Source organism: Mesocricetus auratus, unplaced genomic scaffold, assembly GCF_017639785.1.
Source record: "Mesocricetus auratus isolate SY011 unplaced genomic scaffold, BCM_Maur_2.0 Super-Scaffold_100008, whole genome shotgun sequence".
NCBI lineage: Eukaryota > Metazoa > Chordata > Mammalia > Rodentia > Cricetidae > Mesocricetus > Mesocricetus auratus.
This window is the reverse complement of record NW_024429192.1, coordinates 1413821-1429407: the sequence shown is the minus strand read 5'-3', so window position 1 is coordinate 1429407 and position 15587 is coordinate 1413821. Positions and strand designations below refer to the sequence as shown.

The 15587-nt window shown below is 47.8% G+C and overlaps 1 protein-coding gene across 1 annotated transcript in view; it reads right to left on the bottom strand.

Annotated features, from left to right (window-relative positions):
- Window positions 1–15587, bottom strand: part of Dscam (DS cell adhesion molecule) — a 445727-nt gene that overhangs the window by 42084 nt on the left and 388056 nt on the right. The window contains 4 exon segments of the mRNA XM_040750391.1: window positions 7801–7977; window positions 10779–11069; window positions 12204–12392; window positions 15415–15513. Coding sequence (XP_040606325.1) covers window positions 7801–7977; window positions 10779–11069; window positions 12204–12392; window positions 15415–15513 — 756 coding nt within the window.

Sequence of the window (15587 nt, the reverse complement as noted above, 5' to 3'; positions counted from 1 at the left end):
TTGTTCAAGGTCATAGAGGGAGAGGGTAGATATCTGGTGGTGTATCTCAGACCAGCTTTCATTTAGGAAAAGGATAGAACCTGGAGAAAGTGTGTTTGAATAATTTTGGAATATATAGTATCTTAACAGTGACAGGGACTTTCAAATTAGATTCCTAATGAAATTTAGGATCCTTTCCCTTGGGCCTCAGGCAGCTATTACAGTGTGTGCTACCTTTTAGGGGGTCCAGAGCTGGGGTTGTGGGTCATCACAATGACTGTCTCCTGTTTTTGCGCACCAAACGCCCCTCCCATTCCAGGACACCCGGGGTGAGCAGTACATCCCCAATGTCTCCCCATAGGACCTTGTGTTTTGTTTCTTCTACTCAGCTCAGATGCTAACAACAGGTGACCTCCAGCTTCAGTGTCTAGCCTTTTCTGTTATAGGGAGGGTACCAGAAGAGCAACTGAGTTGCACTGTGACTCCCAGGGCCACGCCTATGATTGACACTCAAATCAACCCCAGGCATAGCAGAGACCTTCAGCAGCTCCGGGAGGAGCTCATGTGGTGTTCTTGATTCCTGCTGTGGCTTCAACTCTCTGTCTGTCTCCTAAACTTGCTATCATGTGACTTCTCCAAGGCCCTCATCTCTGAGTTTGCTCTCTGCTCCCTCCTGGGCACTCCTGGCTATTCTCCGAGCCTATAGCTGAACATTTTCCAATCTTGCCCAGGACCACCTGTTTAAATATCCATGTCCTCTCCCCTCTTCCTCTTTATCTCTTGGGTATAGCCTAGTCCTTAGTAGCCAGGGAAGTGGCTTTTGTTTCTGTTTTGGAGACAGGATCTTACTGCATAACCCAGGCTTGGTTCACACTCCTGATCTTGCCTCAGCCTCCCCCAGTGCTGGGATCACAGGTGGGAACCATCTCACTTGACTATCTAAGGACACAGCTTCCCTCTCTGATACTGAAATTCTTGATATGCTTCCTACCTACCCATAGGCATCCAAATGTAATTGCTGTTCCCCTGTTTGGGTTGAGTGTTCTGTTCTTGAGTTTAAATTCTCTAAAATGCCCCCATTCATTTCTCACAGGGACTACTTTCTAGGTAATTCCCTACTTAGGACTCTCTTTTACAAAAGGCTTGCCATTTCATAATGTCCTTTATCCAACCAGCTTGAGTGCAGACACTGGTAGTTATATACATACATACATACATATATATATGTATATATATATATATATTCTCTTCCCACACACCCACATCCATTACAGGATTCCGCACATGACTTTTTACAACTTCTATAGAAGACCTCGAAGTTCTGTTGGTTAAATTTTGCCTTCTTGACTGTAGCCTTTCAAAGCCCATGACCTCTGGAATCTTCACTTTGCTATCTTAGTTTTCCCTCCCTCCTGTGTGAACCACATACCAGGGTCTGCTCAGCCCTCCACGGGGCTCATCACAAGTGGCTGTGTTTCCTTATCAGCCAGCCCTCTGCTGGCTCCTATCACATTCCTTCATGGCTCAGAAACCACCATTTCTGTGGCTTACGTTAACTCACTTCAAAATAAGACGTTCTGGACTGATTAACTCTTAAATGGCATAGATACCATCTATCATCTCCCATTTGCCTTTGATGATTCAAAGATGATCCACAAAAGATTTGGAGATTGTGCCAGGCAGTGGTGGCGCACGCCTTTAATCCCAGCACTCAAGAGGCAGAGGCAGGCGGATCTCTGTGAGTTCGAGGCCAGGCTGGACTGACAGCCTCCAAAACAATACAGAGAAACCGTGTCTCGTAAAACAACAACAACAACAACAAAAAAAAAAAGATTTGGAGATTGTATGTGGGAAGTTTTTGCTTCGACACTTAAAATGGTTTGCCATGGGGTCTCTCAGAACCTGAACCCCGTGACCCGATTCCTAATCTTTCCCTTGGTTAGGAGTGGGGAGTCTTCAGTGACACACCATAGCATTAACTGGTGTCTACATTTCTGCTCATTGTCTTTTGGGACACACACGACTGTTTTCATGCCGACACTGGAAAATCAGCTCCCTCCCTGCAACCTTGTCTCCTCCATAGGTCTGGGGGAAAGCAGCAGGCTAGCCGGGGATCTGGTAACTGTTATGCATTTTGAACTTTCTCATCTCGTCTCCTTTGGTCCTTCCTTCCTAATTTCTTGCCTTCTCTCCATCTCATCTCCTCCTCCTTTTTTTTTTTTTGTATAATCCCTGGCCCTGCTGTTCTGTGAGCTCCTCTCACTGCGCAGCAGCACAGCAGAGCAGATGTTGGTGGCTTTCCTTCCCTCCAGCCATCTGTTCTGAGGGAACATCACTCAGAGCCCAGCTCTTCCTGCCCAAGCACAGCCAGGCAGCCCCGTTGCATAGCTTTCTACATTTCCACATATCTCAGCTCTAAGATGCAGACTGGGCGACATGTCTCCTGGTGTCCTTAGCTAACTTCCACACACCCTTCTTGGCCCCTCCGTTGCATAGGGCACGGTGGAGGAAGCACTGGGCTAGCAATAGAGAAATGTGGACGAGAGGAGTTTCAGAAGGCATTTCCCAGCCCCTGTATGATAGTAGAGAAGAGTGGACAATAATGACAGGAGACAATGATGACCGGGGTGTCACTGGTCATTTGTTTGTGGGGAAAACTTTCACGTGTGTGGCGGGGTGGAGGACTAGGAGGGTCTGGCAGCAAGTGAGAGGTCATGTGCCTGAGCCTATGGTGCTGGCTTCCAAGCAGTCAATGGCGAAAACAGGGAGAAGTATGGTAGATATGCACGAGTTATATACCAGTGTGTCAATAAAATGAGGGACCAAATGACAGGGAGTGATAGTCAAGATAAGAAATGAATTAACCAAGGGAGTTTGGAGGTGGGGATCACGTTCCTATGCTTTTGATAGCACGCTTACTTCTGACTCCATGAGTCATTGCTAGTCATCAAAAACCTGCTTGAACTTTTTGAGACAGCCAGTCTCTTAGTTGTATATGCCAAGTTTCTTGGGAAGACTGGGATGACTTGAACTCTCTCTCCCCCAATGTTGCTTTGGACCTTTTAAATCTCAACAGAGCCTTTCTGGCTGGCCTTTAGTTTTCAACTCTACAGGATGGCCACAACAATGCCAATTGTATACCACCATCAAGTCCCCCAGGCGTTTATGAAAGAGCGTTCCAGAAGTGTACAGTTATGAACAGGTGTTTCAGGAGCATCACAGTTTGGTTTTGTTTAGTGTCTATGTTACTCTCTGAGGATGCCACTCTCAACCTGGCTCTGCACATGTGTGAGGGAGTACACCAGTAGATTTGCATAATGTCATGGAACGTTTCACCCAGGCCCTTACTTACAGCCCAGCAAGGCTTTCTTAAAAGTCTGAGCAGCTGTTTCCCTGGTAGGGTGTGTGTGTGTGTGTCTTGTCTGAGGCGCTTGAGGAAAATGGAGTGTGCTTGGACTAACCTCTATCGAAGTCATTTGTACAAAAAGGAAGCCATCTATGGACAGCAGACCACATTTTGCTGCTCCACTCATCAAAAAATTTCTATTTGAACGTTCCCTACTGTCAGCCCCACTTCTCAGGGGGACATCATAAAGCAGCTATTTTTTGCAAGGGCTGTAAACCTGCATTTGGGTTTTTTTTTTAACAAGATCCCAGCCAGAACTTCTAAATACTGGCATGCTCATGTGGAAGATTTTTTAAAGCTGAGGAGAGATAAATATCCCCCCAAAGACAGTCTTACATGCTCGTGATCTGAGAATATCACAAGAACAAACAAGGGCAGGCCAGAGCACCCTGGCAAGCCAGGCAAGGTTCCAGGGACAGGCTGTGGCCACGGTGCCTGCTCTCGACTGACCATTGTTGTGTCCAGCTCACCAGCTGCCCCTGGTTCACCTCCATTTCATCTCAATGCTTCCTTGTTCTGTACCCCCTCTTTGCACAGAAACTCTCATTTACTTGGTTCTGTTCTGACAACTGTAGGGGAAGGGAGAGAAGAGAAGGAAGGACTGAAGGAAAAAAAAAGGATCCTGATATCGTGTGTGTGTGTGTGTGTGTGTGTGTGTGTGTAGTGCTGCCTCATGTTATAATCATGTTATGTAGGTGCACACATGTGTTCACCTTTGTGTGCAAGCCAGAAATCACTCTTGGGCATTGCTCCTCAGGCACCATCCTTCTGTCCACCTCTTCCTTTTGAGGTCAGATCTTCCATGACCTGGACCTTGACCAGAGGCTATCTAGTTGTTCACTGAGCCCCTAGGGAATCTGCCTGTTTCTACCTTCTCAGTGCTGGGATTACGAGTAGGTGTCACCGAAATACCTAAGCAGGATCTGAGGGTCAGATTCAGATCTCCATGCTTACAAGGTAGAGACTTAACTGAATATCCCTCAGCCCTGATACCATGTTTTCTTAAGCACAGTTTATTGGTTTTGCCATGAGCTCCCTCCTCCCCTGCAAAGGGTCACTTTCTCTGTGAGAGGGTTTGCATTCTAGTGTGGAGGCATGTTTATTTTTCCTTTCTTCTCAAGCTTAAGGGCCCAGTGTGCTCTAAGCCTTCCTGAGCTTAGGAGAGTTCAAGTTGCTTTTTGGTTTTAGAAATGGAGAGAGATTTTCGTTGTTTACGGAGGAGAAACTAGTCAGTAGTATTAAGAAAATGGAAACGACTCCTCTCAGTCCGCCCCAAGTCTGTACCTTGTAAACTGTGAGCACACACATTCTCTTTGAAATGTCCACCTGGCAGTAGTCAGTTTGGAAATATTCATTCGTTTTGAAGCGTGTCTTAAATGAGGACTACTTTTGAGGGGAGAAGGGTGTGTTTTTCTGGAGAAGCAGTCAAATTGCTGCCCACTGATAACTAGGTTTATCTTATTTGAGGTATAATTCTTGGTTTGGCAATGCTCACTAACCCTTGACACCAACACAGGTTTTTCTAGTTCCTCAAAAATCCTTTCCTACATAACAGAGCTTTTTTTTTTTTTTACTAATATTGGGAGAAGAGTACTAGACCTGGGAATGAAATTTTTATTAGGTTGGGGCTGCTGAGATTCTGTTAGACTCTCTCTAACCTTGCAGTTCAAAGGATCTAGGAGTTGGGGAAAACCAGGGCATCATTAAACGCAAGATGAAGCTTCTGAGGTTCTGGATAAGGATATAGATTTTTTTAAAAAAAAAATCTAGTACTTGGAGACAATTTAGAAGGTCGTTCTGCTCTAAATTTAGTAAGTCCTCAGGAAGGGAGAATATAGGTTGGCTTAGCTGCTTGAGTCCCATTTTCTTTCTTTTTTTTTTGCATAAAAGAATATTACCTTGTACTCCCCTAACTAGGTTGCTCCTCTACACAGCAGGATGTGCCATCCATGGAAACGTTTTAGTTATGTCCAACTTTGGACAATGCCACTGAGTAAGAGGCACAATATGAACTTGACCTCGAATAACCTTAAGGGCATGCACAAGGCACTCCTGTTTTTTTTTTTTTTCCTAATTCAAATTTTCTTGCCCCGTTTTCGATCCTGCTAAGCGGATGTGCAAATAGCACTGATGTGTTCCTAGAAATGCTGGCCTCATTTTGGACAAGAAAAGCATGGCGGAAAACAGTTCTCTCCATGGAATCTGTAAACCCGTGGGAACTGATTTGAATGCAAGCACGGGATCTATCTTATGCAGGGCAGCCTTTAATTAACTGATTCTGAGGGGTTAATAGATACTCATGACTTCAAACTCTGTGGCTGCATCTGAGTTGGAAGTGTTTTATGCAGTTAATGGACATTTCGAGGGGGTGGGTAGCTAGTAAGTCTCTCTGGGGACTGTACTGGCTTTCCACGATTCTCTCTGCAGGCCCATCACTTATTCTAACCTTCTAAGGCAGCACCTTTTGGGGTTACAGAGAGATGAGTATGTCTCCCACTGTAGTCCTTGATCTAATACTTCTAGAGGATCACTGTCTGCAGTCAGAGGGTCTCAGGGATCTTTTGATCTCCAGGACCTTGTCAAACTCTTGAGATCAAAAGTAATGGGAAGGAAGAAAATGCTGTTATGTTTTTAAAATATTACATTACCCATGGTAGACAACCAGCAGTGGTTTGCTAAATTAAATTCATCTCAACATGTCTGGCATTAGGAGCAATAGCTTTTGTTGGAGATGTTCTTGGCAAGGAAAAGGTAGTTAGGTGCTGGGGTTATAAGCACAGTCCTGAAAACAAAATAGTAGCTGAGGGAGGAGGGAGGGGTCTGGCAGAGTACTACAGCCCTTAGAAGCCCTGCCCAGCTAGTTCATCCATCTGCATACACACTCAAAGTGAATCAACACAGGTCATCAATAAGACACTTACATGTTGGTATGAAGAGTCCCAGGTAATTCACAGACTTCTATATGCTATCTACATTGCAGGGGGACTTCAACTGGATACCTCAAAGACAACGTCCCCAAAGTCCAGGACATTGGGATTTATGGTGAAAGAGGGTTATCAAAGTGTCCATTTGATACTTTAGTAACAAAACTAAGTGAAATGTAACATGATCCTCTCAACACATTGGATATCATTCTATCTTTGTGGTAGGCTCTTAGCTTCACAGCCTCTTCTCAATTGGGACTCATCCCTACCTCCGGATTTGCCTGAAGCCCTGCTCTGGCATGTTTTTGACCTGCTAGATGCTGAGGAGTGCGCAATCTCAGTCTAGGGAGCAGCATGTTACCTTTATCTGGGAGAAGCATCTAGCAAAGGTTGTCTACAAAGTGCAATTGGTTTAGGAAGTATGTTTTGATGAGATTGACAGACGACTCATCTGAATTTCTGGGCCCTGGGATAGTTAATGGAAAGAAGATTAAAATGTACAGATGGGCTGAAGGAGACTTTGAGTTGGTAAAGTGAGAGGAAATTGATAGCACCAAGAGGGAGGGGCGTATGCCAGGAGATTTCTGGAGGGAGGAGATGGACCAGACAGGATCACATCCAGATGTGCTAATTAGGCACTTACAGATGAGATCAAGGTCTCCTAAGTATGGAATCAAGGCCTGAGGGTACCATGGATGTGTCTGAGGGGCTGTTTCTGGGCTTATTCCTTGGATGTAACCCTGAGGCTACATAGCTGCGGCATTGCTCCACACTGTCTTGATACTGAAGCATAAAGACCTGATAAGTAGGAGGTACAGAATGCTTCCTTCCTAGAGTTCCTTATTTGAAATTCCTTGCACTCACACTTCAAAGGAGGGACCATTGGCCAGAAAATGTGAAGAGCCTTGTCACCCAGAACCACACAGGGTCAGACCCCTGAGAAACGGAATTTATTCGCCATGGGTCTCTAGCCTGTGTCCCTCATTTTCTGTTGCATCTTCCTTACAGATAAACATACCCACTCCTGAATTAGAGTTTTCTGTCTTACTACAATCTATCTATATCACAAGTCCCTATCTTTGTTTCCAGGCATCATCATTTTCATTTCCAGAGAAAATCTCAAAGCTCACTTTTTTCTTTTCTCCAGCCGTAATTGGTGGCTTTACCAGGACGACTGAAAAAAAAATCAAACAGAGCAGGCTTGGAAAAATCCCATGAGAAATTAATTTCCTTTGTCTGCCAATATCTAGGATTTAGGGGGACTTGTAAGGGCATTGCTTGCACTTCATTTCTGATTTGTGTGTGATTGAATGCTTTGGTTTTGTTTTTTCTTCCCCCTAGGGCTCCAAAGTCTTGGCAGAGGCCACATCAGGCACCGAGTTATAGCTGGCAGAGCGGGCTCCTGGGGGACACGTCTTTCCCCTGGAGAGTAGCCTCTGGCTGTCCTCTCTTCATGGGGGCACAGAGTGGACCCAGGTGCCTGGAACCTACCTCTCAGCCTCTTCAGCCTCTGTTCCCGCCGTCTCCTCCGCACGACCAGCAGAAGCACGAAGAGCAGGAGCATACCCATCAGGATGCAGGAGATGGTCACTAGGATCTTGAGCCCTTCGTTGGTGGTCAGCCCTTCTTCGCTTTGGACAACTGACTTAATGAGTGGAGGGATTGTACCTGAAAGCAGGGCCACGATGTTAGATGACTATTAATGGCGACAGCGTGGTGGAGATTTTAGGGATGACGGGTTACAGGGGGAAAAAAACCGCTCGGTGTGATCCAAGGGTGCCTGTGTGATGAGAAATGAGAGGAACTTGTCTAATAAGTCTCTGCGGATGGACTAGCTGGCGCAAACTTCTAACTCGCTACTCTCTGCCCTGGCACATCTTTGTAAAGGACTGCATTTTGCACAGCACTCCAGGATGCCACCCGCCTGCCGGTGTGATGCCTGGGCTCAGGCTCACAAAAGCCACGTTAATTCACCTGAAATCCAATGCCCACTTGGCTGTCACTCACGGTGCTTTATGCTAAAGGCTGTTTGAGAAACTGAACATGAAAGGAAGAGCAACAGACCCCCAGCCTAAAGAAGGGTATACCTTTTATCTTTTGATTTTTCTCTTGGTTTCAACCCTCGTTTCACAGCTGCTTTTTAAAAAAATTCCCAGTTTTGGGGGGTAGAAGAGCAAAGGGCAGCTTCTCAAAGGGGTCCATCAGGAAAAGGGAGGTGCTGACAGGGCATTGTTAACACCGCTCTACAAAATTCAGATTATTTAGAGCCGAAAGGAAAAAATAGACCTTTAAGTGAACTCTGGGCTGTCTTAAGATGCTTTCCACCCTCAGGCTGAACACACAGAGATCTAAACAGACATCTGTGTTTTATGGGGCACACCTCATGCCATCCTCCATTACATAAGGGGGTCCATTCTCACTGTGTTTCCCATGGGGTTTTAAGCAAAATAATGCCATTTCCCCCAGAGCAAAACAAAAAATCTTATCTTGCACTTAGCAATTGGAGCAGTGAAAATGCAACAACCATCAGTCCCCTCTCTGATCTCTGCTGGAGTCAAGCAGAGTTCTTCCAATCTCACAGCATCTCTGGGCTGCAGACCCAATCTTGCAAATCGCCAGACACCAAGAAAGAGACACAGAGGAGGGCCCCCCTGTAAGGCTGGTCTGCGCTCCAGGACACCACAAGGACTTGCAGAAAGTTTTGGCAAAGGAAATGGAGGAGACTCAGATAAAGAGGTGGAGAAGTTGGGGATCTGACTGATGTGAGTACCAGGTTAGTTTCTATCTCCAGTGTGCTTTCCCTAAGATGAAAACAGTGTTCTTCAGGCATATGCGGCAAGAGGGATGCCAAAGGTATGTACAGCCACGGTATCTCAGTTCAGAGATGTCATCTACCGTCTTTCCAAGACCATATAAAAATACGAACTCTTCATTTCTTGGTGCCATGGGATTATTTCGGGAAATAAAATTGCACCTCAGGCACACTTTTCTAGTGTGGTCTTGAGCAAAGTGGGAATATTACGTGCGCTACAGTAGCTGAACATTTTAAAGTCTGAAGACAATTAGGCACAGAACTTCTGGCGCCATCATCAGATGTGAGCAGGCCATCCATTTCAGCAAGCTCTCTGACCTCTGCCCGTAACAGGAGCATAGGCATGGACCAGAGTGTAGGCGTCCAAAGTGACAAGAACACTAACTAACCAACTGGGTATATGTGCTTTCAGGGTGTTTGGGTAAAGCCTTAAGTTCTAAGCACTTGATAAAGGCCATGCTGTTGGCCCTTTGTTTTGTAAGAACAGAGTGAATCCCGTTGGGAGAAGAACGGTAGACATGAATGTTGCTCTGCCTATGCATGGCCCTTGGGACAAGGACTTCTCTAAATAAAGATACACAGAGAACCGAGGGAGCCAATGTAAGAGGAGCCTGGGCCTTTGAAGGGGAGGACAGCTGTTCAAAAACCACAGCGGCTGTCTCAGAGTCCGGGGCTCTAGCAGACCAGAATGGCTTCTCCCTTGGGTCCTTCCCGCAGTAGCGAGAGGAATTTGGTTCCATGTGAGAAGGGCTTTAGGAGCAATGATGGTAGGCAGGAGGTAGACACAAGCAGGATTAGCACAGTGTGTCAGAAAGGATAAAGAACAGCTCAGGGTCTACTAGGACCACAGTCCATTCTGAGTAGTGGGACAGACAGAAGGCTGAGAGGGGGAGCTGCTCCACAGCTCCAAACAGCCTGATGACCTCTGGTGATCAGAACCCATCACTGCTATCCCGCAAGTGAGGGTCACCGTGAGGCTGCAGGATCATCGTGGACATTCTGCAAGCAAGGCCTCGGAGAAGACCCATTAACTAACCCTTAGGGATGTTGCCTGAGCTCCACTGAGCGGGGTGCTGTTGCGGTACCAGTAAGAGACCCCCTGGCTTACAGAAGTGTGCGCGCACGCGCACAGGGCCACCGTGACCTCATTCTGCACTCTAGTTTCCTCCGTGCTTCTGCACAGGCTCACCTAACTCCCTTTGCCGTGGAAAACTGTTGTGCGCATGCATTTTAAAGGCTGTAATGAGAGCAAACGGAAAGTTGTTGTGTGGATTGGGATGGGTGGGGGGGGAGGGGGTGGGAGACAACAAAAGCAGGGTTAGCTCACAGTCATTTTGCAAAGCCACGGGAACCACGAGGCAAGAGTTGCTGAGAAAAGCCTGCTCCTGCACCTAAGACTCCCCAGGGAGTTCCACCCCACCCCCACCCCAGCTGTTTGGTCCTCAGTCCCTTTTAGATGGACACCCTGTGATGGTCACCTGCGCACAATGGACTACAACATCCACGGAGAAGGGGTCTGAATGGCCCAAACCCTAATGGGCTTTGGGGGCAGGGGGGGCACCACTCCCTCATTGCCAACAACAAGTGTCGCGTAGGCAGGTGATCACGCGTGCCCCGTGTATCACTGAGCCACAAAACAATGAAGCCTGGGGCTTACTGCCATCGTAGTTCAGCGTGGCGAAGTTGGCTTGCTTCTCTGCACAGCCGGCGCTGTTGCACACGCGCATCTGCAGCTCATACCACGTAGCTTCCTGCAGGTCGTACAGAATGTAGGACTTGGAGAGGGAAGTCCGCTGAGCCGTGGTCCAGACCGTGGTCCCAAAGGGTCTGTACTCCAGGGTGAAGGAGGTGATGGGACAGCCCCCGTCATTCCAGCCAATCAGATTCAGCCTCACCCGGGTGGTGTTGATGCTGGCAAAGAGCTCCTGCTCCTTGGAGAACTGGGGTTCTGTGGGAGACACAGGCAGTGTTACTTGTAGGTAAGTGGGTGACCACATCAACGTCCAGGTATTTTCCCTGGGCTGCTGCTGTCTCTGTGTAGCCCAGCTCTGGCCAAGGCCAGATTACCGGTGGTTCACACCAAGAGCAAAACCTTGGGAGCCAACAAGTTTTCCCAACCATCAGGACCTGAGCTATTTTTTACACAGTGTAGACTTTTCTGAAGAACAGCTCTATCTTCTTAAGTGAAATCCTTCAGCGGTTCACCTGCTGCGGTGTGTGGAGCTGAGTAATCTCCCTTCTCAGCTAGACACCAAGTGGAGATTTGGGAGAAGACAGAGCAAGATTTGGGAAGTATCAACAGCTCTCCTCTGTAACCCAGACACTTAGTTCAGGGGCCCCTGACATAGCGGGCAAAGACTCTGCACATTCCCCCATTATCCAAGACTCAGGTGCCAGATCCAAATACTGCCTGTCCTTGGTCATCTGGGCCTCCTCCCCTGGTGGGAGAGGAACTCATCAGCTCTTTCTGCTCCTTGCTACACAGATAGGGAGCCTTGTCCCTGCAACCCTCCTTTCTGTTGCTACTCTGGGCTTCCTCTCCTTGAGCTTCTACTTTACATCAGATTAAAAAAACACAATTAACTTTGAAGTATTAATCCTACTTAGCCTAGCCATTTCCAGCCTGAAAACCTATGAGCACAGGTGCTTCACGGCTGCCCTACCTGGGCACTCTTGTTGAGACCCTTCACAGGACATTCTTTTTGAGCTGCAAGTGAAGGATTGAGACAGGGAACCGGAGCATTCTGGAAGGTTTTTTTTTTTTTTGGTTTTGGTTTTGGTTTTACGAGACAGGGTTTCTCTGTATTGTTTTGGAGGCTGTCCGTCCAGCCCGGCCTCGAACTCACAGAGATCCGCCTGCCTCTGCCTCCCGAGTGCTGGGATTAAAGGCGTGCGCCACCACCGCCCGGCTCTGGAAGGTTCTATGGTCGCCTTTCATCACTCTGTCTTTCTGCTAGTCTCACTTCAGGAACGAGGGAACTCAAATACATAAAGCAGCGACTCATTAGGTATTTGCTGAGTCATTCGAGACTGGTGCTGGGAGACAAGAAACAGAGGAACGGAGGGCAGGCGGGCATCTCACCTTTCCCCAGAGTTTTGGCTTCTATGATTTCACTTATGCGCCCTGGTCCCACTCCGTTTTGGGCAGTAAGAGTGAACTTGTACCACGTCCCACACTTCAGGTTTTCCAAGCGGTAGGAGCGCTCACTGGGGCTGATGGGAAAGCTGCCCCACTGCTCACTGTTGTCTTCAGAGTATTGCAGGATGTAGCCTGTAGGAATCAAGGGATGTCCCAATTAGCGTTCTCTGAAGAGGTAGGAGGACCAGAGTTCTCCAACTCGGGGTACTTTCAGAAGAGAATGTTTCCAGCTCTTCCCGATCCCAGGAAGTCTCCCCCCACATTAGGAGACGCGTTGGGGGGGGGCGGGGGGATGGATCGGTGAATCACTTTGGCCACGCAAGACGCTGTTACTATGGTAACGCTTCCTTCCGTGCCCGTTTAGCATCATGTTGGACAGCACTGGATGAGTACTAAGCTGTCAAGTATCTGCCCCTCGGAGCGGATTGTCTAAACCTTTGGGTACGGGCCAAAGGGGGCTTTGTTGACAATGGGGACAGGAAAGTAGATGCCTTCACTATCACCTCCTTCCTACACATTGCTGGGGGGGGGGGGGGACAGTTGCAATCACAGTGGAAACTGGCTCCAAGCCCTGCAGCCGTCCCAACATTTCTATAGCAACCTGGCTTCTCCTCAGGGCGAATGGCTCATTTGACAATTCAGTTCTCATCTCTCCCCATAACCGTCTCTTCCCATGTCTCTCTTCACGGTGTCATCTTCCACTGACCACCGCCCATATCAAACATCGCTCTAAGAGCTTGCTTATGTCACCTTGCACATGTCACCTTGAACAATGCCACAAATTGTGTGCATTGATCCCACAGTGCTTGGGACAACAGCATTATAAGGCCCAGCAGGGAGGAGGATGGAAGCCACCCCAACAGTGGGCACTGTAGAGCCCACCCCTTGCCCTGGTGTCCTCGAAACTCTTCCTTATGTTCTTTATCACTGATATCCGGGGTCAGATGTGTCCTCTCTGCTCCGCCCCTTGGCGCGCTTAGACTGTCATAATCTTACTTGTGCATGGTGGGCAGGGCCTTGGGGGACTACTATCATCTGTCTCTCTCTGGGGAACTGCTTTTTTGTTTTAACGCAGAACACTTCCCATCTGCCGCACTGCAGAGGCTCCATGCCCAAACCAGTGCCATTCAGGTTCCCCAAGTTCCTCCCTGGGGGGGTATGGTTCATGACTGCTTCTGTCTCCCACACATCTTTCCACTGCCTGTTCTCTCTGGCTCCCTGAAGCCACAGAGCCCCCTGCTTCCTGGACCTCTCTGCCAACTTTTGTGCTCCTGACCTGAGCTCCCCCAAGATCAGCCAATCTCTGCAGGATTATCTGCTCTCGGACCCCAGCCTCCACCCCGGCTCACTTGTATCTTGGGGACTGTGGTTTGCTCTCATGTCTTACCACCGAAACCACCTAAGAGATTTGGTCTCCTGATTTCTGGTCCCCGATGCTGCTGGACTCTGTGACATCAACATCCATTAGTGTAGTTACCCAATTTGTGACGCCCTCCAATACCAGCAACTTGGGCATCACAATTTTTTTTCAGGGATGTCCTGAAGTCTCCTGGGACAACCCAACTTGGAAACTCTTCATCAATAAAATTGGCTTTATTTCCAAGACCTTCTATGCTGGCATCTACCCAGGTCTCTCTCAAACTATGATGCGCACAAAATCCAAACTGTTTGGACTCTAGATCCTGGATCCCTTGAGCCCATTTATTTTCTCTGAGGAGTCTCTCTCCCCCCTTTGTGGGGGCATTTGAAGCACCTGGGCCTAGTTGCCTTGACTAGCACCCACACTTCACCCACTTGTCACAAACTTGGGTACCCTGTGACGCTCTCCTCTCCTCCAGCTGCCTAACAGCACTTCTGATTGCCGTAGTAATTTTGACCACCACAATTTGGGCTGTGTAGCATCTGCAGCTGGGTCCCGTTGGCTTCTTGGCAGCAGTGATTTTATTCCTCTGCTAATGAGTCCCTGTGCCTCGCACATGGCAGCCGTTTCAAAGCTGTCCCACGCTCCTCAAACCCACAGGCACAGCCTCACCCCTAATCATCAGCTATTTTTACAGAGTAACCTCACCTTTTTGTATTTCTGACAAAAAGATAAAAGGAAGAGTCTCCCTTCAGCCAGCACCCAACAACTGGATGTAGAAGAAAGCCAAGTCCTGACTGGTGGCACTTGTGGTTTCTGGGGAGTGTGACCATTTCTCAGAGTGGCTGCAGTGCTGAGTAATCAAGCTGAAGGATGTGGGATGCCACACCCCCAGAAGCTGGAAGCTGGCTGAGCATGCCCCCCATGGCTCTGCCCCGCAATATCTAAGTCTTTCCATTTGTCTCTAGTCCTTGAGCCTAAGCCCCATCCTCTTTCATGACCTCTGCCATGACTCGACCACCTCCTGCCTCTCTCTCTGGACAATGGACTTTTGCTTGTCTGTGGATCACTAGTGCCCCAGCTCCACTAGTGGTAGAATGAGACACCTCTTTGTTCGGTGTCAGCCTCCCTCAGGTCCTGCTACAGTGCTTTAAATGCAAAGCCTTCTTGCAAACAGACTGTTTCCAACCCGAACACCCTGTGCCTTTAATTATCATAGGAGGACCATACCAGTATGGTCCTCGTATCATACTGGTATGATATGAGGTATGATATCATACCGGTATGATTTAATTATCATACTGGTGGGTTGAAGCGATGATGTAGGGCTGACAAAATTAGGGCGGGCGGGTGGGGGATAAACTAACACCTAGAAGTTATTTCATGAGCACATGCGACACTTATTACAGCTCAGTGACTCTCTCACATGACCCTGGGCAGGTGTAAAGGAGAAAGGGACCACAGGTTAGCAAAACTGGAAACTGGCAAGACCAGTGCGGCTATTAGCGAAGAAAACTAGGCGGTCTTCATTGTTTCCTTTCTGGTTTGTTGTTAATTATATTAACTATAGGACTTACATGCACCAGACTCCTTGGATAAATGATCCAAGTTTCAGCAAACACCCATAAAAACAGATGTGTGCTTCAGATACATGCATAGATAATGAGGAAACCAATTTCCTGAGTGTTTGGGGGAGAACAAACGGTCACACAACAGTTATTTGATGAAGATGTGTCACTTTTTGGTCAGTGGATGATTCCACAAAATAGCAGTTTGGATGGCTAATCTCCTTACCTCTGATGGAGCTACCTCCATTGTCTCCAGGGAGCCAGGAGAGGGTGATGGAGGAAGATGTTGTTTTGGATACGGTGAGCCGAGGCTGATCTGGAGGAACTAGAGAGGAAGCAGTTTGTAGAAAACAATTAGTTTTTCACATCTTCAGTCCTCTGTAACAGTCATTTACCAAA